General features: G+C 46.6%; 1 protein-coding gene across 2 annotated transcripts; it reads right to left on the bottom strand.

Moving 5' to 3' along the window:
• Nucleotides 1-2,692: 2,692 nt before the first annotated feature.
• Nucleotides 2,693-15,208, bottom strand: KRT72 (keratin 72). Of its 2 annotated transcripts, XM_019960021.2 has the most exons (9): nucleotides 14,747-15,208; nucleotides 12,325-12,539; nucleotides 9,631-9,691; nucleotides 9,196-9,291; nucleotides 8,260-8,424; nucleotides 7,557-7,682; nucleotides 4,841-5,061; nucleotides 4,171-4,205; nucleotides 2,723-3,421 (listed from the first exon to the last, which is right to left on the bottom strand). In XM_019960021.2, exons 1-9 carry the CDS (start codon nucleotides 15,206-15,208, stop codon nucleotides 3,228-3,230), a joined length of 1,575 nt encoding a protein of 524 aa, XP_019815580.2. In that variant the 3' UTR covers nucleotides 2,723-3,227. The 2 variants fall into 2 exon arrangements, with proteins under 2 accessions (XP_019815581.2, XP_019815580.2); XM_019960022.2 differs by lacking the exon at nucleotides 7,557-7,682 and having other exon boundaries at nucleotides 2,693-3,421.
• Between the last annotated feature and the right edge of the window lie 10,508 nt (nucleotides 15,209-25,716).

The raw sequence follows: 25,716 nt of genomic DNA, 5'->3' as shown, positions 1-25,716 counted from the left end.
GAGAGATGGGAGCTCTTCCTCCCAGGACTCCTGGATCAGCCCATCGAGGAAGAGCTGTCGGAAGGTCCCGAATCCTCTGACTAGATGTAAAGAGGTTCAGGCTGTGGCGATGCCAGCACTACCACAGCCCCTACCCACCCCCTCAGTCGTGTGAAAGGAGGGATGGGAAAGAAGGAGGGGAGACAGAAGCCAGGGCCTGGGCAACACGGAGGCTGGGGCCTGCCTGGGCATGCCAGGGAGAGAAACAGCATCTCCTCCAGCTGGCAGCTCCGCGGTGGGCACAGAGCCTGACTAAGGTTGTCTCACACCGTCTTGGTTTTAAGTGTCTTTCCTCCAGAGTCACAGCGTCGGAAGGTGCAGTACCTGGGGCCGATGGCAGAGGGCGGTGTAGGCACAAAATACCAGCACCAAGGAGTTACTCTTCCTGCTTGGAAATGAGCAGTTTGTGACTGAATGGGACATGTGTCAATGAACAGACCCAGTGTTTGCCCTGGCCCCGCACTTAGCCCACCTGAGTCAGGTCTCTGGGCACAGTGCTGCTCTGGATTGACTGCTCATGGACCAGTGCACAGCTGGTAAACACAAAGGCCCTGTGAACACGCATTAACAGTGATTATTATCGTAACAGCTAACATCTGTTGGCTGCAAACTGTATTCCAGATGCTGTATTACTTGCATTATCCCTTTTCATATGCTCAACTCTCCTCTCCAGTGAGGACTTTGGCAGGTATTGAGGCATTGTGCATGGAAAACATGGACTGGACTCTGAGAGCTGGACCCCCAACTCTGCCATTTACTGTGTGACATTGGGTAGATTATTTTACCCTTTGAGCCTCAGCATATCATGAGTGAGATCCACATTATAGCAAAAATACCTGTTGGGTTGTTGGGAGAATTCATTGTTGCCAGATATAAAGTGCTGAGAGTAGTACCTGGCGTATAGAAAGCACCCATCAAAAGCCAGCTTGTATCAACCCCATTTTACAAGGGCAGGATCTTGTCCCCAGTTACAATCAGCCATTAGAAGAGCCAGGATTTGGAGCCAAAACATATGACGCTCGCCAGGACGCCAGACGTAAGATAGCATATGCCTGACACAGTCCTGGCTTATGCCTGCTGTCTGTAGATCCAGTTTCACATATGTCCAGAATAGAAATGCCTCAATTTGGTTCATAAATTCTATAAATAGCATACACATGGATGAATGTAAGACACAAATCTCTTTAACACAATTGTGTTTCATCACTTGCATGCCAAATCATCAGGACACACGTGTATTACATGAGCTCTTTCTCCCCAGTGAAGGTGGGTGAGATGGAGCCGTGCATACCTGTGACAAACGTTATGCTGAGTGCTGACCAGGAGCCAGACTGAGGGCCCCAGAACAGAACACGGGGCTCTGAGGAATGGGGGAGGGGACAGACATGGGGGCAGCTAATGTGACACCAGGAAAATAGAGCCTCAACTGTCATATGGGTTCAGGGACAGTGCTATGGATGTGCAGGGCCCCGGTCCCCACTCTGCTGCTCATCAGGGCTGTGAACAAGGGCAGAGTGCTTAGCCATCTGGGCCTCTGTTTGCTGGCCTATAATAGTGGGGCGGATTCAAGGAGTTATTGGCCACAAACCCTAATGTTCCGTCTCATTTATGCTTTTATGACTTGATGGAGTCCACATGGAGGGACCAGAAAATGCATGCCCATAGGAGGTGGCAATTCAGCTGGACCACCAAGCATGGGCAGGCTTTCAGGAGATGGGGCATGGGTACTCGAGATTGGAAGTTATATTTGCCAAGGTCCTGAGGTGTGAAAAGTCCTGGCTGCCAGGAAGAAAGACTGGAGTATGAGGCTGGGGAATGATGAGGGGGAGAAGGGGACACAGGCACCCTGAAGGTCACCCTCAAACAAGGTTCATCGTTGGCAGGTGGCCTTGCCCTGGAGGACTCTGCTCTTCAGCACCTTGTTCAAGGAGACTGTGTCAACTGCTTCTGAGAAAGCAAACATTCTTACAGAAACATACACATGCATCAAAGAGCACTCTTCTTACTCCATTTAATTTTTCTTCACAAAAATCATCACTGCCTGACATATCGTGTGTTTCTTTGTTAGCTGCTGACTTTTACTCTCCCCACCAGACTGTGAGCTACCCAAGGACAGGCTCTACGTGCTGGTTTGCTGACTCCTGCATTCCCTGTGCCTGATGATGCCAGACTCACCAAAGCTCGTGAGCCACTGCTACATGGACCCAGTAGACACAGAGGCATACACAGGCAGGTGGGCGTGCTGGCCTCAAACTTGAGGATGGAAAAGAATCAGCCGGAAGAAGAGGAAAGCAAGGCTGGTGTGGGAGAGCAAGATAGGAGGTGGGTTGGCAAGAGACTGAGGAGGAAAGAAAGAAGAAGGAATGACTCTCTGACAACAAGAGACAGTTGTAGGGACACTGTGGGAGCTTTTGAGAGGCGGAGCAGGAAGCTGCACTGAAACTCAGACACCTGAGAGTCCTGGGGTGACTCAGCTCCTTGATCACAGCAGCCTGAGCGTCTTTGTATGGGGGGCAACTGTTCCCATCTCACAGGGCCATTGTGTGGCCTACCAGGAGTAAGTGCCCAGGTGCCCAGGAAGACCCAAGCCTGCCCAGAGGCAAATCTGTAACAAATCTCTGCTGTGTACAAAGAGCAACTCTCAACCAATGCCTGCCTGGCCAGGACCAGATGGCAAAGATCCATATCAGACCAGGGACCCAGAGGGAAGCAGGAGCTGGACCAAGAGAAGTTGGATGGGGCAACTCAGATGTCAGTATGCCGGGCAACAGATTCAACACTGAGAATCAGATGCTATTGACCATTTATTGCAGAGAAGCAGAGAAGTGGGCATGACCCCAATCAGAGGACAATGAGAACCCCTTGACTGTGAAGACCCAGAAAGGTACAAGGACAGAGGGGCTTGCCTCTGGTCACAGAGAAGCATCCTGGGGATGTGTGTAATCTCTGCATACAAGGCAGTGACCCAGAGAAAGGTGCCCAAGGAGGACACTGAGAGAGCCCGTGGCTGGACGCCCTGCATCAGAGCATCACCCCACTGGGAACAAGGAGCAGGGATGGGACCAAGGCTGTGGTTATGGAGGAAGCACTTCTTGACTTGGGAAGGGGACCCAGAAGAGGAGATGAGGACATGGTGAGATGGGTGAGGTTTGCAGCTTTCTGCTCATGAGCCAGCCTTCATCCACCCTTCATCTCGAGGCCTTTTTGGTTGCACAGCTACTGCCTGAGGTTTTGGCAGGAGCATCCTTAAGCTCGCTGCCTCCACAGCTGCCTTTGGTTTTGACATCCACCGCTGAGGATTTATAGCTGTAGCTGCTCAAGGCACCGAAGCCCATGCTGAAGCCAGTGCCTCCTGCCCCGGTGCTGGTGTTGCTGATGACAGCTGCAATCAGCAAGAAAAGGCCCAGTTCATTCAGCCTCCTGGGACATCCTGATCATTCCCTTAGTTCTCTCCCCTTGGGTGGCTTCACATGGAGACACATTCTCCATTGTCTATTTTTAGTTTATTAAGAGATTTTCATCAGCACTGGTCATTTTTCATGTACTTGACCCCATGTATTTGATCTTTTCCTAATTAGTCTATGTTGATCTATCAATGTCAGACTGTAAGCACTAGCAGATTTTATCAGTGAATTTCTGTCTGGATAGGACCAGATGAAGAAAGGCACTTCAAGGAGGCCTTCTGATGCTTCTGCTAAAGACAGCAGCTGCTGGGAGTACCCTACACTAGAACCCTGCGTTCTCTCTAGCTTTTAAACCTGCTGGAGGTTATTTCTGCTTTTTTCATCATTCAGCCAGTCAGGCTCCTCTCATTCCTTCTTACTTCAGTCCAGTACCTCTCTTATGGACTGGCCTCAAAGAAATGGAATGTAGTCATTAAGCATCATTCACTGTTGGATATCATTTGATCTCTCTACAAGTTATACTTTTGTATAACCTGTATTAAAATAGTATTTCACAATACTGTTTTTCTCCTTCATTACTAAATCCAGCTCCCTCTTTGTGCCCCTAAGTCTCCCCTTAACCCACTCTGTTATTGTTATTCTAACTTTTCTTTGGTGTCATGAAAATAGAGGGGCTTTGACTTCTGGTAGGTGACCAAGGGCAGAGCTAGGTACTGCAGATACTCACAGATGCTCACGGAATTTGGATATTCACCAGACATCCTGCAGAGGGAGAGAAAAAATCAGATAAACCTCCCTAAACCTCTTTGATCCAGGAGGATCCCTCTGTGAATCAGCCTCTCCTCTCAGACATGCCTTCCACTCCAGCCCAGCCTTCTTTCTTCCCAAACACCCGAGTGGGACCTCTCAAGAAACAGAGAACTAAGATGAAAAGTCTGCTGCAGGGAGTCAGCCTCCCCATCAAAGTGGCTTTGGGATTATCTGATGTGTGGGATAATTGTGCTCCTGCTTCCAAATAGTTATGCCTTTGGTCTGAGACAATTAAGAGGAGTGAGCTCACATCCTCACTGGGCCTCAGGCTTTGCCAGAGCAACCTTGAACCTGGGTGACTTTTGGAGACTGTCTTGCCCCTCCCACTAGCCTCAAGAATGAATCATGAAGGGCCAGGGATGCTCTATTTCTCAATGTCTTCGATTCCTCCTGTGCCACCTGTTTGGGATGTTTACAGTCCTGTCCTTCCTGCTGTCTAACTCTGGTCTTTCCTACCGCACCATGTCAAAACCATTTTAATAGAGTTTCACCTCAGTAGGACCTGAACAAAACCAAACTGTTTGCCCTCTACCTTCCTACTAAAGCACAGAGATAATGCTCCAAACAAAAGACATCCTCCCCCTCACCTGCACTCCTCGCCCTCCAGCAGCTTGCGGTAGGTGGCGATCTCCATGTCCAGGGCCAGCTTGGTGCTCATCAGCTCCTGGTACTCACGCATCATCCTGGCCAGTTCCTCCTTGGCCTGGAGAAGGGCGGCGTCCAGCTCATCCAGCTTGGCCCGGGCGTCCTTCAGGGCACAGTCGCCCCGCTGCTCAGCATCGGCGATGGCCATCTCCAGGTTGGAGCACTGAGGGCCAAATGGATTCAGTGCTTTGGGTCAGAACATAGCTCTGAGATCCTGCTCAGAAGACCTCCCTTCTTTTGATCCTGATTGATGGTAAATGCTTTGAGGTCATTCTGGTTTTCCCATTTTGTGAACATCACTAGAGGTGATGTCTAGAATCTGTCCTTCCCCCCAACTCCAGGCACAGTTCAGTCCAGCTCATGCCATGGCATGTAAAGGTGGAGTGCCCTTATCTTGGGAGAGAGGAGGGGAAAGGTATTGATTGAGAAAGTGGCCAGATGGGCACATGGCTCCATCGTCTCCCTCCTAGTGTATAACATCGGCTGTTCTGCCAACCTTAAAAAGTCTACCAACCCTAAAAAGTCTCTGGGTCACTGGCCTTAATTCTACCCCATAGTGTAAAAGATATCTTGGGAGATACTGTAAATAGTGAAAAAAATAGGGACCAATCAAGTTCCTATTAATAAAATGTCTATCCAATAAACCTATCCCACAGAGGATCTGGCCTCCCAAATTGCAGAGACTCATGCTATAAGGCAACAGCTTCCAATAATACTTTTGCATAACTAACAGGTGTTACTAGTTCACAAACTTCACTTTTAGGTGTTACCTGCAGAAGCAAACTGCAGGTGGGCCTCAGCGCTGCATCCAGGGGAAGCTGGGCAGATGGAGGGGGTGTCTTGGGCCTTTCAGTCATGAGGGTGTTTGCCAGTCCCTGGGTTAGGCTTTGGTGGGATCTAAGGATCTGTCCCCTTCTTCTGGAGTCAAAGTTGCTTCACCCCAAGGACAGCAGCTGGTCCTGAGGCCAAATGGAATTTTTCACTGCTGTCCAGGTGGCGCTATCCTCCTCAGCCAGGCAGGCCCCCAGCAGTACAAGCATCCACTGTGTTTCAGGTGAGTGTTCACAGCCTCAGCAGAAGAACCTAGGACCCAGCTACTGAACCAGGGAAAAGCACCACCATCCTCAGGACTGTGGAGACCTGATTATTTGGGAGGATGCAATAAACTCTACAACTCAAATTCCACCAAACTGTCCTCTGTTCTTTCTCACTGACCGAGATCCTGCAGGTGAACCTGGGGGACTCCAGAAGCTTGGGTCTTGTGAATGTGGCATGAGTTGAAAGGAGGACCTGAAATGTTGGTTCCTTTGAAACAATTAGCAGCTGCATTCTGGAGCCACTGGATGCAGAGTCTGCATGTTTAAATGTGGGCTTCTTTGGTGGAGAGGTCAAAAGGCAGGAAAGCACCTTGGCTGAGAACCCTCAAGAGGAGCCATCTTGGGGACCAAGCATCAACAGTGACCTCCACTGGCTCCCCGAGGAGGACATCTCCCCTGACCTCCAAAGCACGGTGGCCTTTTCATCACAAATGTCACTTTCTGGTAATAAGTTTGCCTAAACAGGTACACAGAGCATTTTATCAGATAAATAGAGTAATTGGGTATCAAAGGTAGCTTCAAACACCTTGTGTTTTTCTTTCATTTATGCAGAATTTGATTAAATACAAACATCATAGGTTCTTAATTAGTCTATCTCTCTTCTTTCCACTGCTGGAGGAGGGGTGTGTGTGTGTGTGCACATATGTACGTGCACAAGCAAGACAGAGGAGGGAAGGAGATAGGGAACTTGACTTGTCCAGGAAGCTGAGACCTTAAATCCTTGCACCAAACTCCACAAACTTTGGGAGATTCATGAGTTTGCTTGCTTTGGAATCACAAGCGTGGCCCTGTATTGTGTTCCTATGGGCTGCGTTCAGTGTAGTGCCCCCCACAGACAGCCACAGGAAAGGGCAAACCTGAGCAGAGCCCTGTGCCAAGACTAGTGTTGGGGGTGTGTGTGGCGGGGGTCAAGGTGCGATGGCGGTCTTCCTTCTCCACTTCTAAAATGCACTGCTGGCTCTCCTTCCTCTGGCACAGACTCATCCTGGGAAATTTCCAAACCCTTTCACCAATTGCACTGGGTCTAAGGTCCACTGCCCTCTTTGAAGACTGCCCATAATCCACCCATTCCTACCTAGGGTGTCCTGCTCCCTGCCACCCACCCATCATGGACCTTCTGCTCAGGGTGGGTGTCTTTCCTTCTAGCACACATGCCCACCTCACATCCACTGCTCCTGTGGGTTCCTTCACCAGACCCCCTTTCCTCTCCTTTCTGCCTTCCATCCCAAGGTAATCCACCTCCTACAGGAAGCCTCACTCGGGTCCCCATTCATCCAGAGCCCCTTGGAAGCCCTGCAGCACTTAGGGAGTGTGATGCCCAACAAAGGATGCTACATCTTTCCATATGGATTCCTACTGTTCTCTCCTGAGAGACCGTGTTTTACCCTTTTAAATAATGAGCCTCATACAGATTGGTGCAAGATCCTCACCGTGCTGGGAAGGGCAGGATGCTCTTCTCATTTGTATAGTCTGGTACAACTGCTCTCATACTGACTGTACCAAACCATAATTGGTCTCAAACCAATGAGTGCTGTCAGCTGACTCCTTTCATAGAACCCACCTGCTTCTTCACGTTCCCAATCTCTGAGCGGATCCTCTGGATCATCCGGTTGAGATCTGAGATCTCAGCCTTGGTGAGTTTGAGGTCATCCCCGTGCTGGCCCGCTGTGGCTTGCAGCTCCTGGATCTGAGATTGGGGAACAAGAGATGAAGAGCACAGGACAGTTGAGAATTCAGCCCTTAGGGTGTTGGAGGAGAGGGAGAGTGATGGGGCACCGTTCTCTTTATCTAAGCAGCACAGGCACAAGAGGAGGAGGGGAGAGGGAGGGGGAGAAAGACAACCCTTTCCTTCTGAATAGGAAGGCCCAGCCCCAGCTCAACAGGATCCTCGGTTTCTCAAACATGAGAGCCCTGATGGAGTCTGAATTTCCTGTCCTCGTTTTGACAAAGTTGGAAACAGAAGGAAAGCTGAGATAGTGGATTGTCCACAGAAACGGCGTCAGAATCTCATTGAAGCTGTGACTGAGGTGGCCTCAGCTGTCAGCAAGGGCCTTGGCTGGGGAAGGGCTAAGCCCACACACGACCCCTAACACCTGCCAAGACTGTGGTGGATCTCTCTGGACCACAGGAAGGCACTTCCACAAGGCCCAACTCCAAGAAGCAGGAAGTCTCTGCCCAGCCCCAACACACGTGCATGCACACACAAGTACACACGTGCACGCATGATGCCAGGGTGGTAGTGTGGTCTCTGGGCCTCAGCTCACCTTGGTCTGGTACAGCGCCTCGGCCTCGGCCTTGCTCTTCAGGGCGATCTCCTCGTACTGGGCGCGGACCTGGGCGATGATGCTGTCCAGGTCTAGGTCGCGGTTGTTGTCCATGGACAGGATGACGGATGTGTCACTGATGTGGGACTGGAGCTGAGCGATCTCCTGGAGGACAGTTAGGGGAGGGGACTCAGTTAAAGGTTTCCCAAGGGGGGGGGGTCCCTTTTCTTGATCCTCTCCAGCAAATCCCCTGCTTCCCCTTCCTGCCCCTCCTCGGCACATGAGCTCTGCCTTCAGCAGAGGCCTGCAGTGCTCAGGCCTGTGGGTGTGAGATGAAAACGTGGAGCTTTCCACCCAGCATGGGACTGCCCTCTCCATCACACACGCAGGACTCCTCCCACCCTACCCACCCTCTCTGTCCCAACAGCCACCATGGATCAGTCTGAACTCCTTATGTGGCACTCAGTCCTCTAGAGTCACCAATGAACCCCCACTACTCTGGGCCCCTCATACTTTAGCACAACTCCAGCTCCAGGTCTCCCCTCATTCTGCTCCTTCAGGCTGGAGTCCATGCCCTTCCCTGCACCCACGGGAATCTTGCTCACCTTTCTCCTGGAACTTTCACTGACACCTCAGGCAGAATTCACCATTCCGCTGCTCTCCCAAAGCTCATTTACATGCTGTTTTCCCTACCGGACTATGGATTCCTAGAGGACAGGAATCATTTCTCCTCCATCACGGTCTCCTCAAAGCCTACCCCCACTGCTCAGCACATAGTAGGGCCTCAGCAAATGGCAGCTGTACTGACAATGTGGGTCAGTACAGAGGTCAAAAGGCCTCTCTGCCAACCTTTGGTCATGTGACCATCCAGGCCAAGGGCCAGAAACCACTTGCAAGAGGAACAGACCACACCAGAGAGCTCAGCAGGGTCCTTACCCCTTCATAGAGGCACTTCAAGAACTTGATCTCATCTGTCAAGGAGTCCACCTTGGCCTGGAGCTCGACCTTGTTCATGTAGGCAGCATCCACGTCCTGGGGAACACAGAGAGGGACCTGTCTCTCCCCCTGCCCTCCCTCCTGCCACAAGGAGCCCCAGATTCCCTGCTCTGTCCCCTTCCGCCATGCTTCACAGGGAGGGCCTGATCCCTGTGCAAGGCCACGGCTGCACCTGGATCTAAAGTTGAAAGCTTCTGGAAGCAGCACACTGCCCGGGCAAGGGGCTTGAAGAGATGAGTGGGACATTAGAATCCTAGCCATCTCTGCTAGAGACTAAGTGACCCCTAAGGGCCTTTCCTCATCCTACAAACATCCTCATGCCAGGTGCCTAGGGAGCCCCCCGGCTTCTTCCCGCCCTCCCCACCCGCCTCTTACCTTCTTGAGCATCACAAACTCATTCTCAGCAGCTGTGCGTCTGTTAATCTCCACCTCGTACCTGCGTGGGGCAAGAGAAAGGAGCGTCACCAGTGGGACAGTTCCATTCTGCAAATGCTCACTGAGCAGTGAGCAATCGCCTCTGTGCCAAAAGCTGCAAGGCAGTGACCCACAACCTGCACTGTACGTTCCCCCAGGGCACGGAGAGCCTTCTCAAAGCGGGTGTGACAAGAACAGCTTTAAAGGAAACAATGTGCAGCTCCTTCGCTCATGGTCAGGCTACCCTAAAATGTATCTACTTGGGAATGCATCTGTGATGGAGACATCATGCACGTTCTGCTGTCCCACCTTCCTCGTGACAGCCGAAAGTCACCCCCTCCCCACCAGCTGGCACCTTGGTATGAGCCCTAGCCAGGGGAGAAACCTCCCAGGCACCAAAAAAAAAATGCTATTCCCACCTTCACTCTGTAAGTTATGCCTGTTTCTTACATAGGTGAAGCAAGGTCTTGGAAATAGGGTGTTTGGATGGGGGTGAGATATTCTCATCACACATATTGTAGCTTGGAGGGTCAAGAGCACCGATCATTTCACTTAAAGATCTCACTATTCCATCCCTTACTATTATCAAAGAACATGTCATCTTCCCCCAGGGGCTTGTAGATAGAGTATAAATATATAAGCAGAAAAGGGGTAGGTGGGGAAGGGGTGTGGGGCTGGGGTCTCACATTCCCTCTTCCCCTCTTGCCTTGCCTCCTATCCATGCGACCTTTTGTTTAAAAAGAATAAAAAGATTCTTTAAAGAACATAATACAGGATATTTGCAAGAGCAAACAAAACAGAGCATTGGAAAGAAATGATCTGTGCCCCCAAAAGGGCTATTTTTCATACACGTTAACTTGAGCAGTTCTTTTCAGCTTTTTACTTCCTAAGCCATGGCACTGGCTGCCAAGAAAATTAAGTTGTGTTGGAAGGCTGAAGTAGTACAGGTTAGTGAAGTGGGCTATTTAAAGTATTTAAACAGTGGAGCATTTTCTGAGACTGCCAGATTTTTCTAGTTGCACTGGGTAAAACACAGGAAATAGCTTATATGATTTATCTCAGATTCTATGTGTTTTATTCAAAAGATAATTGAAAAACTCCTTTCTATCAAGTTATACTATGAAATACTTGTTTCCATCGCAATTTTATCTCATATTATCTTACATGTTATCACATTATATCCATCCTATTAACAAAAATAAAAGTATATGCTAATTGAAGACCAATTAGCTTTTAGCACCTTATATCTTTCTACTTCATAAAATACATTGGGAGAGTTTGATCATGAGGGCTACCAGAATTGATGACATTCCTGTATTATAAATAACTTCTCATCATTTACTTCTAAAAATTGAATATCAGACTTCAATATACACATACAACGTTTATAAAGAAAAACTGCATTTTACATTACTATGGACTTAATAAATAACATATAACTTTTAATAACTTTTAAAAACAGATTAAAATGTATAATTAAAAGTTAAACCATGACAAAGTACACATGGATTTATCTTGTTTTAGAATATAGATGTATTAATTATGTTAAATCTGCATTCTTTTCATCTTTAATGTTTTCAATAACCTACCGTACAAGATGTCACCCTTAGTTTGTTGCTGAGTGGATTTTAAAATAGTCCTCAGTGAATGTTTATATTTTGATTCGATTTTAGATATGAAGCCACACTTCTTCTGATAGAAAGCAACTCTTATTTCTCTGGTTTGACAACGAAAGCTAGATTTCCAATTAAGCTAGATGGTAGATGCCCTCTATAAATTAAATGAACCAAAATTTTGGAAACTGTATTTGAGCGTGTACACATATTTAAAGACGGGGCTCTCTGGAGGTGTTCTTTAAGCCTGTCCCCACAATCTGTGTGCTTTCAGAAGGCCAGGACTACATCACCGCCACCTTCAGGGGCTCCATACAGAGCTCAGGCCAGAGTTCCACTTCAGGGGGACTTCAGTAGAGATGGATGGGCAGATCACAAGTGAACCAAGAAAAAAAGCCCAGTTCCAACCATCTTCACCACCTTGTGGAAGAAGTCACTTATCCCCAAAAATCCTAACACCTGGAAGCAAAACACCAAAATATCAGATCACACCAGGCATGGGGCATCACTCTATCTCCTCATAGGTTGAACTTAGAAGGAGAAACCATCTCCCATCCAAGCACACTCTCAACTGTTCTCTTTAATAGTGGGATTCAGCAGCATGGAGATGCCTCACCATAAAAAGAAAAAACTCTTAAAAACTCATTTTTGCTTAGCTTTAAGATGTGTTCTGAGATTGGAAGGATGTCTCCTTTTATAGGAGTCCTGGCAACTCCTACAGAAAACCTCACTCAGGAGGAGCTACAAAGCCATTTGGGTTGTTCATCTGGTTTTGAGACAATTCTCTCCCCCTCCACCCCACATTCTTCCATTTCCAATGTTTAAAATGAGCACATCATCTCCTGGGCAATTTGGAGCACCATTTTGGGTAGATCTTTTCTCTTCCTCCATTTCGTCCTGTCTAGATCTCTCTCCCTCCCTTACAAGAAAGAGTAGTAATGATATCAGCACAGGATTCAAGAAGACAAAATTGCTGGCTCCAAATCACAACCTCATCTACAATCAAGACCTTCGAGTGGTGTTAATCCACCTCTCCACTCACCTCTTCTTGTATTCCTCTACCACATCACGCATACTCCTCAGCTCCGAGTCCAGCCTCACCCGGTCCCCCGACAGCATCTCCAGCTGCTTCCGCAGGTTGCTGGTGTAGCCCTCGAGGATGGGCTCCAGGTTGTTCTTACAGTTGTTCAGGTCCAGCTGCTGCAGCAGCTCCCACTTGGTCCCCAGCACCTGGTTCTGCTGCTCCAGGAACCTCACCTGGAAACCAAAGGTGGTCATAGCCCCCAAATCCCCTCTAAGTGTTCTTGCCTCTCAAGAGTGAGGACAGGGCCCCAGAAATCAGAAGGTGTCATCCTGCAGTGGGAGTCAGGAAAGAGCAAGTTTCCTCAGAGAGTGGATTCAGCCAGAGGGACACGCCCATCTTGTCTCTAAGACAAGAAACAGGATTCAGTTTTAAATGAAATCAGGAAGTGGGTGTAAGCAATGCTGTCTATCATCTGCCACCATGACTTACCATGTGGTTAAGGCAGCATCTTTTGCTATAAATGCTGGTGTTTTTGGAGTGAAGGGAAATGAGAAGCAGGAAGAAATAGTGACTGGGGAATGGCACTGGAAAGTCACTCTGGTAATTTGCATGTTCTTTCTTATATGCAGTCTAAATTGCTCCTGGTTTGTTTCTTTCATTGGTTTTGGAAGCAGATTGTCGCATCTTTAAACTCAACATTCAAAAAAGTAAGATCATAGCATCCGGTTCCATCACTTCATGGCAAATAGATGGAGTGGAGGGGAATGGAAGCAGTGACAGATTTTATTTTCTTGGACTCCAAAACCACTGCAGACAGTGACTGCAGCCACAAAATTAAGACTCTTGCTCTTTGGAAGAAAAGCTATGACAAACCTAAACAGCATATTAAAAAGCAGAGACATCACTTTGCCAACAAAGGTATGTATAGTCAAAGCTATGCTTCTTCCAATAGCCATGTACAGATGTGAGAGCTGGACCATAAAGAAGACTGAATGCCAAAGAATTGATGCTTTCAAATTGTGGTGTTGGAAAAGACTTTTTTTTTTTTTTTTTTTTTTTGGAAAAGACTCTTGACAGTCCCTTGGACAGCAAGGAAATCAAATCAGTCAATCCTAAAGGAAATCAACCCTGAAGATTCATTGGAAGAACTGATGCTGAAGTTCAAATATTTTGGCCACCTGTTGCAAAGAACCAACTTATTGGAAAAGATCCTGATGCTGGGAAAGATTGAGGACAGGAGAAGGGGATGACAGAAGATGAGATGGTTAGATAGCATCACTGACTCAATGGACATGAGTTTGAGCAAACTCTGGGAGATAGTGAAGGACAGGGAAGCCTGGTGTGCTGCAGTCCATGGGGTCGAAAAGAGTCCGACACAACTGAGCAACTGAACAACAATCACATCTTTACAAATCTATTCATACTTGACGGAAGATTTCTCATTTTTGTACTGAATAACGTCAGGCCTCTGCTATGCCAACATTCCTCTTCTTACCAATCTCTTTAGTTATTTCTTCCACTGCCCTCTGTCCTCCAATACTTCACTTCCTCTTCCCAAGTACAGTTGGGAGGGACATAGGCTACTGTCGCTGCCTCTTCTATTACCCTGGCACATTTCTTAGCTTCCCTCTATCTTAATTTGAGCTTCTGCAAGATAGAGTGATCACTGAATCACGGGTTGATAAATGAGAACCACTTGGGTCAGCACCAGGCACTGAGGAGTGTCAGCTATTATTAGTATCATATCCCTCATGGTCTAGATCTTTCCAGGTGGAGACGAGAGAAGCCCATTCTTTGTCTCCTCCCATTCAGCAGGATCACTGCCTATGACTCCAGAGCCATCTTCTCTGTTGCCCCAATTTCTGGACATACACACACCTACACAACATACACACACATACTTTGACATGCCCTCCTTCCAAACCTTCTCCCCTCAGCACCTTCACTGTTCTAGCCCTTTCCTCTCACCTCCTCCAAAAACCTTCCTAGTTTACATCCTTATCCCACTTACCACCTTCCAGGTCTTTCTCACCCACCAGCCATCCTGTCCTGGGACACCCCCTGTCCTGGAACTGCAAACCCATCTCTCTGTTTGGTAGTGAGAGCCCTCAGGGGGCCCATTATGCATCTCCTGCCCCTGACACCATCCTCCCTTTCCTGAGTCTTTTCCTGCAAGGAAGGAATGAAGCTCCTCTTTAAGGGGGAGGTGGGGTGAAGGTATGCCAGACACTGTTTTAAGCACCTCAGAAACATCCAGTTCATCCTCATTATAACCTTATGGGGTTAGAGCTACTCTTGTGCCCATTTTACACAAGAGGCAAGGGAAGTTCGGAGAGCATAACTAACTTGCCCAAGTTCCCACGCCAGTGGCAGGGGCAGAGTGAGACCCGCATGTACACTGGTCATCAAGGCACGGACCGGTAGACGCTCCAGCACCAACCTTGTCAATGAAGGAGGCGAACTTGTTGTTCAGAGCCTTGATCTGCTCCCGCTCCTGGGCGCGCACTTTCTGGATCTCTGGGTCCAGCTCCACGTTGAGGGGGGACAGGAGGCTTTTGTTGACAGTGACCTGAGGGATGCCGCCCGGAGGGCACACGGATGGACACGCGGGCCCCAGCCCCGCGCTGCCGAAGACGGTGCCCACGAAGCCTCCCCGGCGGCCACCACCCGTGGCCGCGCAGGAACCCAGCGCGGAGCCACCCCTCCCGGCCGCGGAGCTCAGGGCCGGGCGCCTGCCGCCCCCACAGTTGAAGAGGCTTCTGCTACCGAAGGTGGCCGTGCCCTTGATGCCGCTGGCCCGGAATGAGGCGGTGCTGCTGCTGACCCGACTGGAGATGATGGCAGAGCAGCCGCTGAAGGCCAGGCGCTCCCCACCGGGGTAGAGGTTTAACTGGCGGCTCATGGCTGAGAGGTGCAGGTCAGGGGTTGCTGGGTGGACAGGCGCAGAGCAGCTGGGCTTTCTGTCCCTGCTCAGTCCTTAAATAGTCAGAGGGCTGGGCCGGCTGGAGTCAGCCTAATATGTAGTTCATGAATATCTTTCAGGCCACCTAGGGCCTCTTGGTTCTCCATTTATGAAATTACCATCTCCCTTCTGAGATTTTTGTCTCTTCCACCCTGAACTCCCCATGAATTCCCTATAAAATGGTCCGGAACCCTGCATTTGCTCTGCTTATCTCCTGTATTATAGTAATTTGGCTGCCTTATCTCCCCTCACTGCCCTGCAATCACTGGGGTTATCCCTGCCCAGATCTCCAGTGGAAGTTCTCAGTGGGTCTGGCCTCTTTGAGTAGAGGAGGGACCAGGGTAATAGGGTAACAGATGTCCAGGCTGGTTCTGCTTCAGAAGGACATGAACAAGGTCAAGAATATTCCAGAGAGTCCTCCTTAGTCTGTCCCCTGCTCTCTGCCCAGAAGGAAGTTCCAAGGGTAGAAACTTCTGATCTGTCTGAAGGGACTTCTCAATCTGGGAGACCAGACACGGTGACAAACAAGGCTAGTGAGAGCTCTGGTCACAAGTGCTGACAGATGGTTTTGGGCCAGAGCTAAAAGCTTTCTCCAGAAAAGCATTTCTGGAACACGAGTTGGGGAGATGTTATCTAGGATGGAGGGAAGAAAGCGGCCTGGGGAGATGGCACGGGAGAACTTTAGGAAGACGGCCTTTCCTTAGGTTTAGGGGTTGTTTCATTGTTGTTTGGTTTGGTTTGGAGGTTTTTGATTTGTTTTGTCTTTGGTTTGTTTGTTTGAGTTTTATGTTTTGTTTTTAATAGTAGAAGAGGACCATTCCTCCAATCAAGGAAACTTTGGTCAGGACATTTGCTGCCCTGACATCTCTGATTCTGGATCAACATGTGATGGACTCTCAGGAACAGGTCAGGAGAGCCCAAGGACGACTCCCCGAGTCTGAAATTAAGAATTCAGTTCTAGAACCTGATTCCATGTAAGCTCAGGAGCATCTTTCTTCAATCTAACTCAACTTCCTTTTTTCCAACTGGAGTTGCCTTCAATTCTTCTCTTCCGTGAGAAACAGTTCCTTCCTGCTCCTCTGGCATCCAGGGGGTTCTGTCTCATCGCTCTTATAGCTCAGTCTGTCTGAGTCCTAGAACTCTATCCCATTCCTCCATCAGATTGACAGGTCCCTCTGGATTAAGGTCCTTCCCTCCCTGCTCCCCTGAGTTCAGCCAAGGCCTTGGTATCAGAGATACTCAGGACAAATGTGAAACAGACTGGAGGTCAGGACAAAGCTCGTGTTGTGTCTTCTACTCTTTGGTGGAGCCTCAGCTTCCCTTGGGACCCTAATGGGCCAGCCAGATAGTGCCTGGGGGTAGATGACTGACACAGCCTCCACTGAACCAATCACAGAACATAATAACAGCCAAGGTGTTTACCCCACAGGGAACAAGGCTCTGGGGACAGTGGTGAGTGCTGGAAGGTGGCGCCAGCCACAGATAAACAGATAGAGGAGTCTGTGGTGTTCTGGAGGGCAAGAGGTGGGCTCTCTTTGCTACCTAAGAGGAGATGCTATAGTCCATTCTCTCCAGAAAGGGGAGGACATCAGTGTGACTGGGTGATCATTAGGCCATTCAAGAAACTCAGGATTGTGCTTTCCACAATCTCATGAAAATGAGATTTCTCCCTCTGCCCCATGATTTTAGCCAGTGGTTGTTTTTGTTTTTTTTTTCCCCCTATGAACACAAAAATTAGTTTATAAGTTCTGGTCACTGAGTTTAAAAAAAGGTTTTAAATTGAAGCAGGAAAAACTTACATAGAATTGTAACTTACATAGAGCCTGGTGCAGAGAATGGACCGAGTGAACACACTCCAAGAGTGTGAACAGCTCACATGGGGTACCTGCTACCAGAATGCCAGTGTGTCTGCGCCCCTGGCTTTCAAAAGGAACCTTTGAAGTCTCCCTTTTCTTGGACACCTTCTAAGAAGCTGAGACACTTAGCCATCTGAGACCAAGCCATTTCTGCCCAGAGGTCGGTGTTGGCCACCCCTAGGCAGGAACAGGTAAGGGAACAGGTAAATGACCTTTTCTTATCCTCCAGTGAAGGGTCAACTGGCTGGATGAATCAAGAACTCCTCAACCCTCAGGCTCACCTTAGAGATTATGAAAAGGCAAAAGTGACACATCCAGGCTTCAGAGACATCAGATACGTGAGGACATGGGCAGGTCGAAACGTGGCTGAAGCCTGATAAGCAGGGTTCTCATTGCCCCTGACGGCAGCTCGCTGTGTCACCTCAGGCCCTGTGACCAACTCTGCCACTAGTTCTGAGAGACAGCCACCCCTGGATTGCTGGATGGGGCCGGAAATAGCACCCTCTGAAACTAGAGGTCAGCAGTCTAACATGGACGAAACTGTTTAAGCAAGGATTTGCCAGTGGGTCTCTTTTGCCCCAGAACACTAATTCTAAGGAAATTAATAGATATCATGTAGAAAAAAACTGTAGGGGTGGGTTCATTGCTGGGTTGAAAAAAAAAGAGTTAAGGAAGCATCTTATTGCAGGATCACTTAAAACACTTAGTGCTCCTGCTACACCAGAGTGAGCAACACTCAGTGCTTTCTCACAGGGTGACTGGGAAGTGAAATTCTAATTCTTTTTCTTATACTTTTTAATATTTTTGAATTTTCTAATATAAGCATATAATTTTTAATATAAATTTATTTTTTAATTGGAGGCTAATTACTTTACAATATTGTATTGGTTTTGCCATACGTTGACATGAATTCGTGATAGGTGTACACGTGTCCCCCATTCTGAAGTCCCCTCCCACCTCCCTCCCCATACCGTCCCTCTGGGTCATCCCAGTGCACCAGCCCGGAGCACCCTGTATCCTGCATTGAACCTGGACTGGTGATTCGTTTCACATATGATATGTACATGTTTCAATGCCATTCTCCCAAATCATCCCACCCTCACCCTCTCCCACAGATTCCAAAAGACTGTTCTATACATCTGTGTCTCTTTTGCTGTTTCGCATACAGGGTTATCGTTACCATCTTTCTAAATTCCATATACATGCGTTATTATACTGTATTGGTGTTTTCTTTCTGGCTTACTTCACTCTGTATAATCGGCTCCAGTTTCATCCACCTCATTAGAACTGATTCAAATGTATTCTTTTTAATGGCTGAGTTACTCCATTGTGTATATGTACCACAGCTTTCTTATCCATTCATCTGCTGATGGACATCTAGGTTGCTTCCATGTCCTGGCTATTATAAACAGTGCTGCGATGAACATTGGGGTACATGTACCTCTTTCAATTCTGGTTTCCTCAGTGTGTATGCCCAGAAGTGGGATTGCTGGGTCATATGGCAGTTCTATTTCCAGTTTTTTAAGGACTCTCCACACTGTTCTCCATAGTGGCTGTACTAGTTTGCATTCCCACCAACAGTGTAAGAGGGTTCCCTTTTCTCCACACCCTCTCCAGCATTTATTGCTTGTAGACTTTTGGATCGCAGCCATTCTGACTGGCGTGAAATGGTACCTCATAGTGGTTTTGATGCATTTCTCTGATAATGAGTGATGTTGAGCATCTTTTCATGTGTTTGTTAGCCATCTGTATGTCTTCTTTGGAGAAATGTCTATTTAGTTCTTTGGCCCATTTTTTGATTGGGTCGTTTATTTTTTTGGAATTGAGCTGCAGGAGTTGCTTGTATATTTTTGAGATTAGTTGTGTGTCAGTTGCTTCGTTTGCTATTTTCTCCCATTCTGAAGTCTGTCTTTTCACCTTGCTTATAGTTTCCTTTGTTGTGCAGAAGCTTTTAAGTTTAACTAGGTCCCATTTGTTTATTTTTGCTTTTATTTCCAATATTCTTGGAGGTGGGTCATAGAGGATCCTGCTGTGATTTATGTCAGAGAGTGTTTTGCCTATGTTCTCCTCTAGGAGTTTAATAGTTTCTAGTCTTACGTTTAGATCTTTAATCCATTTTGAGTTTATTTTTGTGTATGGTGTTAGAAAGTGTTCTAGTTTCATTCTTTTACAAGCAGTTGACCAGTTTTCCCAGCACCACTTGTTAAAGAGATTGTCTTTTCCCCATTGTATATTCTTGCCTCCTTTATCAAAGAGAAGGTGTCCATAGGTGTGTGGATTTATCTCTGGGCTTTGTATTTTGTTCCATTGACCAGATCACAACAGACAACACAGAAATACAAAGGATCATAAGAGACTACTATCAGCAACTATATGACAATAAAATGGACAACTTGGAAGAAATGGACAAATTCTTAGAAAAGTGCAACTTTCCAAAACTGAACCAGGAAGAACTAGAAAATCTTAACAGACCCATCACAAGCACGGAAATTGAAACTGTAATCAGAAATCTTCCAGCAAATAAAAGCCCAGGTCCAGATGGCTTCACAGCTGAATTCTACCAAAAATTTAAAGAAGAGCTAACACCTATCCTACTCAAACTCTTCCAGAAAATTGCAGAAGGTGAACTTCCAAACTCATTCTATGAAGCCACCATCACCCTAATACCAAAACCTGACAAAGATGCCACAAAAAAAGAAAACTACAGGCCAATATCACTGATGAACATAGATGCAAATTCCTTTAAAATTCTAGCAATCAGAATCCAACAACATATTAAAAAGATCGTACATCATGACCAGATGGGCTTTATCCCAGGGATGCAAGGATTCTTCAATGTCTGCAAATCAATCAATGTAATATACCACATTAACAAATTGAAAAATAAAAACCATATGATTATCTCAATAGATGCAGAGAAAGCCTTTGACAAAATTCAATATCCATTTATGATTAAAAAAAAAAAAAACCCTCCAGAAAGCAGGAATAGAATGAACATACCTCAGCATAATAAAAGCTATATATAATTTTTATAAGTGAGTTTTAAAAAAATTTTACTTAACATTTTCAATTATTACAGAACACTGGCTATCTTCCCTCATTATACAATATGTCCTTGAGTCTACCCTACACCTGAAAGTTTGTACCTCCCACTCCAATATTTCCCCTCCCCCTTCCCACTGTTGGTATGAGTGTTGTTTTTTTCCCCAAAAAAATTTGGAGAAGAAAGCAGAATGCTGATTCCAGTATCAGAAATAAAGTACTGTTATAATAAAAAACTCAAGGCTTTCCAAACCTTTTTTTAGGTCACAGAGCCCCTCTCCTTGACCAAATATAGGAATCAGGGTTTTAAGGAATATACTTTAAGAAATATTGAACAAGTCTTCTCTAGTCCACTATTAAGTAGACAAATTTCCAAGTCCAAACAAATTTACAGTATCTCCTTAAAAACCTGAAGGAGATCTAATTGTAATAAATATAATGTGCAGACTGATCTGGTTGATAGCAACATGTCTCCAGTTACACTGTCAAAACCAAAGGGAAGTTGTTTATGTGGACTGGAGGGCAGATGCCAGCATCACCCCAACACCACTCAATGGAGTTACCTTCTGGTGGGAACTGATGTCTGTCCCTACATTGAGGAAGGTTGTACCGAAGACTGCCAGTGCCTACCAAGTGCCCTTGGCTCCTCCCCATTTCCCAGCCTCCTTTGGGATTTGGCTGGAGATTGGGGCCATGGTGGCCAGTTGAGTGCGAGTGGCATTAAAGTGTGTCATTCCTAGAGTGAGGCAGTCAGCAGCCTGCATACTTCTCGAATCTCTCTTTTCTCCTACCCTAGTAACTCTGGAAACCGGGTGTTCCAAGTGACAGGGCTACAAAACACAAGAGCCTCGGCTCCTGAGACATCCACTGTCACAACCATATAGATGAGATGCCTTAGACTGGGAATGAGAAATGAGCCCATTTCATGTTAAGTTAAACCACTGAGACTTCAAGGTTTTCCCACGGGGGCAGTCAGTGTTAATTACCTGAATCCAAGCATAGAAGTTAAGTGATAGAAATCTCTCTTAATAGACAATACTCTTTATCCTTAGTTCCTGTTAGTGAAGTGTCTTATCCTTATTAGACCTTCTCTACTTTTCCTCTCACTTAAGCTTCTTGAAAGCAGAGTGTATCCTAGTAATAGTAAGAGCTATAATAGTAACAGTGATTTATTAACAACCATTTATGGAACACATACTATGTGGCAGTCACTAAATTAAAGAATTCTCCTACATTCTCTCATTAACTGTAATTCTCATGACAACTTTACGAGGGAACTACTATTATTAACCCCTTTTTACACCTGAGGAAATGGAGACTCATGGGACAGAAGTCACAGAGTGAGTGGTGGAGGAGGCCCTCAGTTGGGTCTATCTGGCACCCAAGATCTAGGCTTCTCCCACGAGCTCTACAGAATGAAATCCCAGCTCCTTAGCAGACATAGGGCCTCTCTGATGTGGCTGCTGCCCGCCTCCTCAGCTTCAGGTGCCACTGCCCCCTCCCTCTCCACCTTCAGAACCTCTTCAGCCTTCCTCTTCACACTCGGGCAACCGTGACCTGCTTATACCATCTAGTGCCCCTGGGTACAATGCCCACTTCTTCTTGTCTGCCTAGTAAGCTCCATCCTCTCAAAACTCCATAGGTGATGCCTCCTCTGCCAGCCTCTCCTGACCTCCCTGAAGTTCCCACTCTCCTCTGTGCTGCCTCTGATTTCTTATGTCGCCCATATCCCTCCTGGGTTACATTTTTTTTGTGGTTACATCTTCATTAAAAGTTCATGCTAAATCGCTTCAGTCGTGCCCAACTATTTGCGACCCTATGGACTGTAGCCTGCCAGGTTCCTCTGTCCATGGGGTTTCTCCAGGCAAGAATACTAGAGTGGTTTGCCATTTCCTCCTCCAGGGGATCTTCCCAACCCAGGGATTGAACCTGCATCTCTTATGTCTCCTGCATTGGCAGATGGTTTCTTTACCACTAACACCACTAGGAAGACCCTCATTAAGAGTTTGGACCCTTTTCTTTTTCTTTTCCCCAAATAATTTTTTGTTGACTTTATTCCCATCTTTTATGATAAAGTGATTTTCTTTTTCACATTAGAAATGAAAAAAGTTGTATATATTTCATTTAAATGAAAACTTTTTTTTTCCTATTGGAGAATATGTAGTGATAATATTTAGATATATACCTAGAGATCAAGTCATAGCCTGGAAATGCCATTGCCTTGCTTCTTTGACAGTACAAGAGGATACATTTACATATGCACTCCAAGCTTTTTGAAAGAAGACATAATCATTTTGTTTGAGATCTAGTTATAATTCTCCAACCCTTTTGTTTTGTCAGATTAATCAACAACTAGAATGATAGATGCAAAGAACTGACTCATTGGGAAATACCCTGATTCTGGGAAAGATTGAAGGCAAGAGGAGAGGATGAGATGGTTGGATGGCATCACCGACTCAATGGTCATGAATTTGAGCAAGCTCCAGGAGTTGGTGATGGACAGGGAAGCCTGGTGTGCTGCAGTCCATGGGGTCTCAAAGAGTCGGACACAACTGAGCAACTGAACTGAACTGAGGATGATAGATAGATGGAAATGGATATATATATTTATATATATCTGTTTTGCTGACATTATCTGTTCTTGACATAGACCTTTTTGCTGTATATGTATATTCATTTTGTTTCTCTTGACATGAGGAGAGGGAAAACCTATTTAATTGCCGAGAACAGCCCCCATTTATAACAAAGTACTTTATATATAATGGGCAACCAGGACTTATTTAATGGAGCATGGGCCTTTTTCTATATCACTATATCCCCAACACTAACTCATGCCAGGCATGTGATAGCTACTTCCTAAAGATTCCTTGACTTGACCACCTTTCTTTACTGGCCCCAAGAGTGTCTTCCCTGTGACTAGTTATTCAGCCAGCCAGTTCTCCTTTGGGCAATCAATAAACTGCATATAGTTTAAAAGATGGTTTCTTTAAAGTTTAGATTTTGTTAATTGCTTTACCAGCAGCATGGGAAATAGATGGGGAAACAGTGGAAACAGTGTCAGACTTTATTTTGGGGGGCTCCAAAAACACTACAGATGGTGACTGCAGCCATGAAATTAAAAGACGCTTACTCCTTGGAAGAAAAGTTATGACCAACCTAGATAGCATATTCAAAAGCAGAGACATAACTTTGCCAACAAAGGTCCGTCTAGTCAAGGCTATGGTTTTTCCAGTGGTCATGTATGGATGTAAGAGTTGGACTGTGAAGAAAGCTGAGCGCCGAAGAATTGATGCTTTTGAACTGTGGTGTTGGAGAAGACTCTTGAGAGTCCCTTGGACTGCAAGGAGATCCAACCAGTCCATTCTAAAGGAGATCAGCCCTGGGTATTCTTTGGAAGGAATGATGCTAAAGCTGAAACTCCAGTACTTTGGCCACTTCATGTGAAGAGTTGATTCATTGGAAAACTCTGGGAACTCCCTCCCTCTGATGCTGGGAGAGGTTGGGGGCAGGAGGAAAAGGGGATGACAGAGGATGAGATGGCTGAATGGCATCACTGACTTGATAGACGTGAGTTTGAGTGAACTCTGGGAGATGGTAATGGACAGCGAGGCCTGGCATGTTGTGATTCATGGGATCGCAGAGAGTTGGACACGACTGAGAGACTGAACTGAACTGAACTGAACTGAAATGAAACACCTTTCAGTGAGCTCATTATGGTTTGAATCACAAAGATCAAGAACAAGATTCTGTTTCCACTTAACATTTACTAAGCATGAACTTTGTGCCAGAAATTGCACAGAACATCTTCATTTTGCCTCAGTTTAGCTTAACTACGATCTGGTGGTTAATTCTGCTTATTTTATAGCTACAGAAATGAGGCTCAAAGGGGTTGAAAGCTTTGCCCATGATCACCACTTGCAGGGATTGAATCTGAATTCAAGGCTATCAACCTGAACTCTAGGACTCTGTCTGGACCCATAGGGACCCTGTTCAGATGCACCTGTGAGCCCTGGTCTCAGTGTGTGCTGGCCTCTCACTTACTCTTTGCTTCCTGTTGCATGCTGCCAGCATGATTTTGGCCTGGGGGCCTATGAGAAAGCTCTGAGCACAGGAGTGTTTTGGAAGTTGAGTGACATGCAACAGAGATGGCCCCCACGCTTAAACACAACTCATACATACATACATGTGCATTCACGTCCACCTCAACCCAGTAAAACTTCCCCAAGGATCAAGAGAACATGGGTCATTAATTAAAACAGAATCTACCTTTGATCTTTGTCCAGAGAACAAAGAGCAGCCAAAACTTGAGCCCCAGGCTTTCTGTAACTGGCCTTCTGCTGCCTCTTGGCCAATTTTTTTTAATTGGAGTATAGTTGCTTTACAATGTTGTGTTCGTTTCTGCTGTACAGCAAAGTGAATCCACTATGCATATACATATATCCTCTCTTTTTTTGGATTGCCTTTCCATCTAGGTCATTTGTTCTCTATGATTATATCTCTATTTCTGCTTTGCAAATAGGGTTATCTGTACCATTTTTCTGGATTCCATATATATGTGTTAATATACGATATCTGTTTTTCTGTTTGGCCAGTTTTAAATTTTGCCACAAGACAAATCTTGGCTCCCTGTCTGTCCCAACAATCTAGACGTTCTCAAAGATTTTCCATTCACCCGTGCATTGACCTGAGAAAAGCGTGACTTCAAAGGTTCATCTGCTGGAGATGGGGGACAGAGATGAATCCTCAGTATTACAAAATCCAATGAAGGTGACCGTGGGGTCCTGCCATCCACGCAAGGATGTCTTTCACTCAGCTCAAAGGTTACTTTGGGGTTCTTTGAAAGACACCGGACCTCGGGTTCCAGGACATTGACCTCTATTTATAGAAGAGATTTTTCCTAAGAGGTAGATTCCCTTAGGAGAGAGAAACAGCATGAGTTGTATAAATTTATTGGTAAGATGAGGAAGCAGGGAAGAAAGGCCTGAACGAGGACAAGAACGCACATGCTGAGAGCACAAATCACTTCACCGACGGGCCAGTCAGCAGGGCTTCTCCTGGCTGTAGTCTGCAGGGACCATGCAAGGTAAATACAGCTAATGCCCAAGGGTTTCCCCAGAGCTGATGCTGATCTAAGAAGAGACAGTCCTTGCAGGTCTGTCAGGGGACCTGTAATTGTCTGTACCCAAGGAGCACATGGCCAAATAACTACCTAAACCAGGGCACAGAAGGGGAAGCAGGAGGACTGGGATTGCCCTTGAGACAAAAGCTTCATCTGTGAGGGGCTTACAGCCAGGAAAGGGTCAAGTCTTTATCCCTGGCAATTCTGCAGGAAGGGGAGGCTGCATTAAGAAGCCTCTAAGTATGGAGGCAGAAGGATGGGCTAGCATCCTGACTCTTCATTAAGAAAGACTAAGGCAGAGAATTGCGAGAGAGATGACAGTGGTGAATAAAAGCAAGGAGGAGGTGATGACAAATGTGATGGAGGAATATCCCTGAAAAAGGGAGTCCAGGAGAAACCAAAGCAAGCTGTCTGGACAGCTGTCTTTCACT

Source organism: Bos indicus, chromosome 5 (assembly GCF_029378745.1).
Source record: "Bos indicus isolate NIAB-ARS_2022 breed Sahiwal x Tharparkar chromosome 5, NIAB-ARS_B.indTharparkar_mat_pri_1.0, whole genome shotgun sequence".
Taxonomy (NCBI): Eukaryota; Metazoa; Chordata; class Mammalia; order Artiodactyla; family Bovidae; genus Bos; species Bos indicus.
This window is presented reverse-complemented; position numbering and strand designations above follow the sequence as displayed.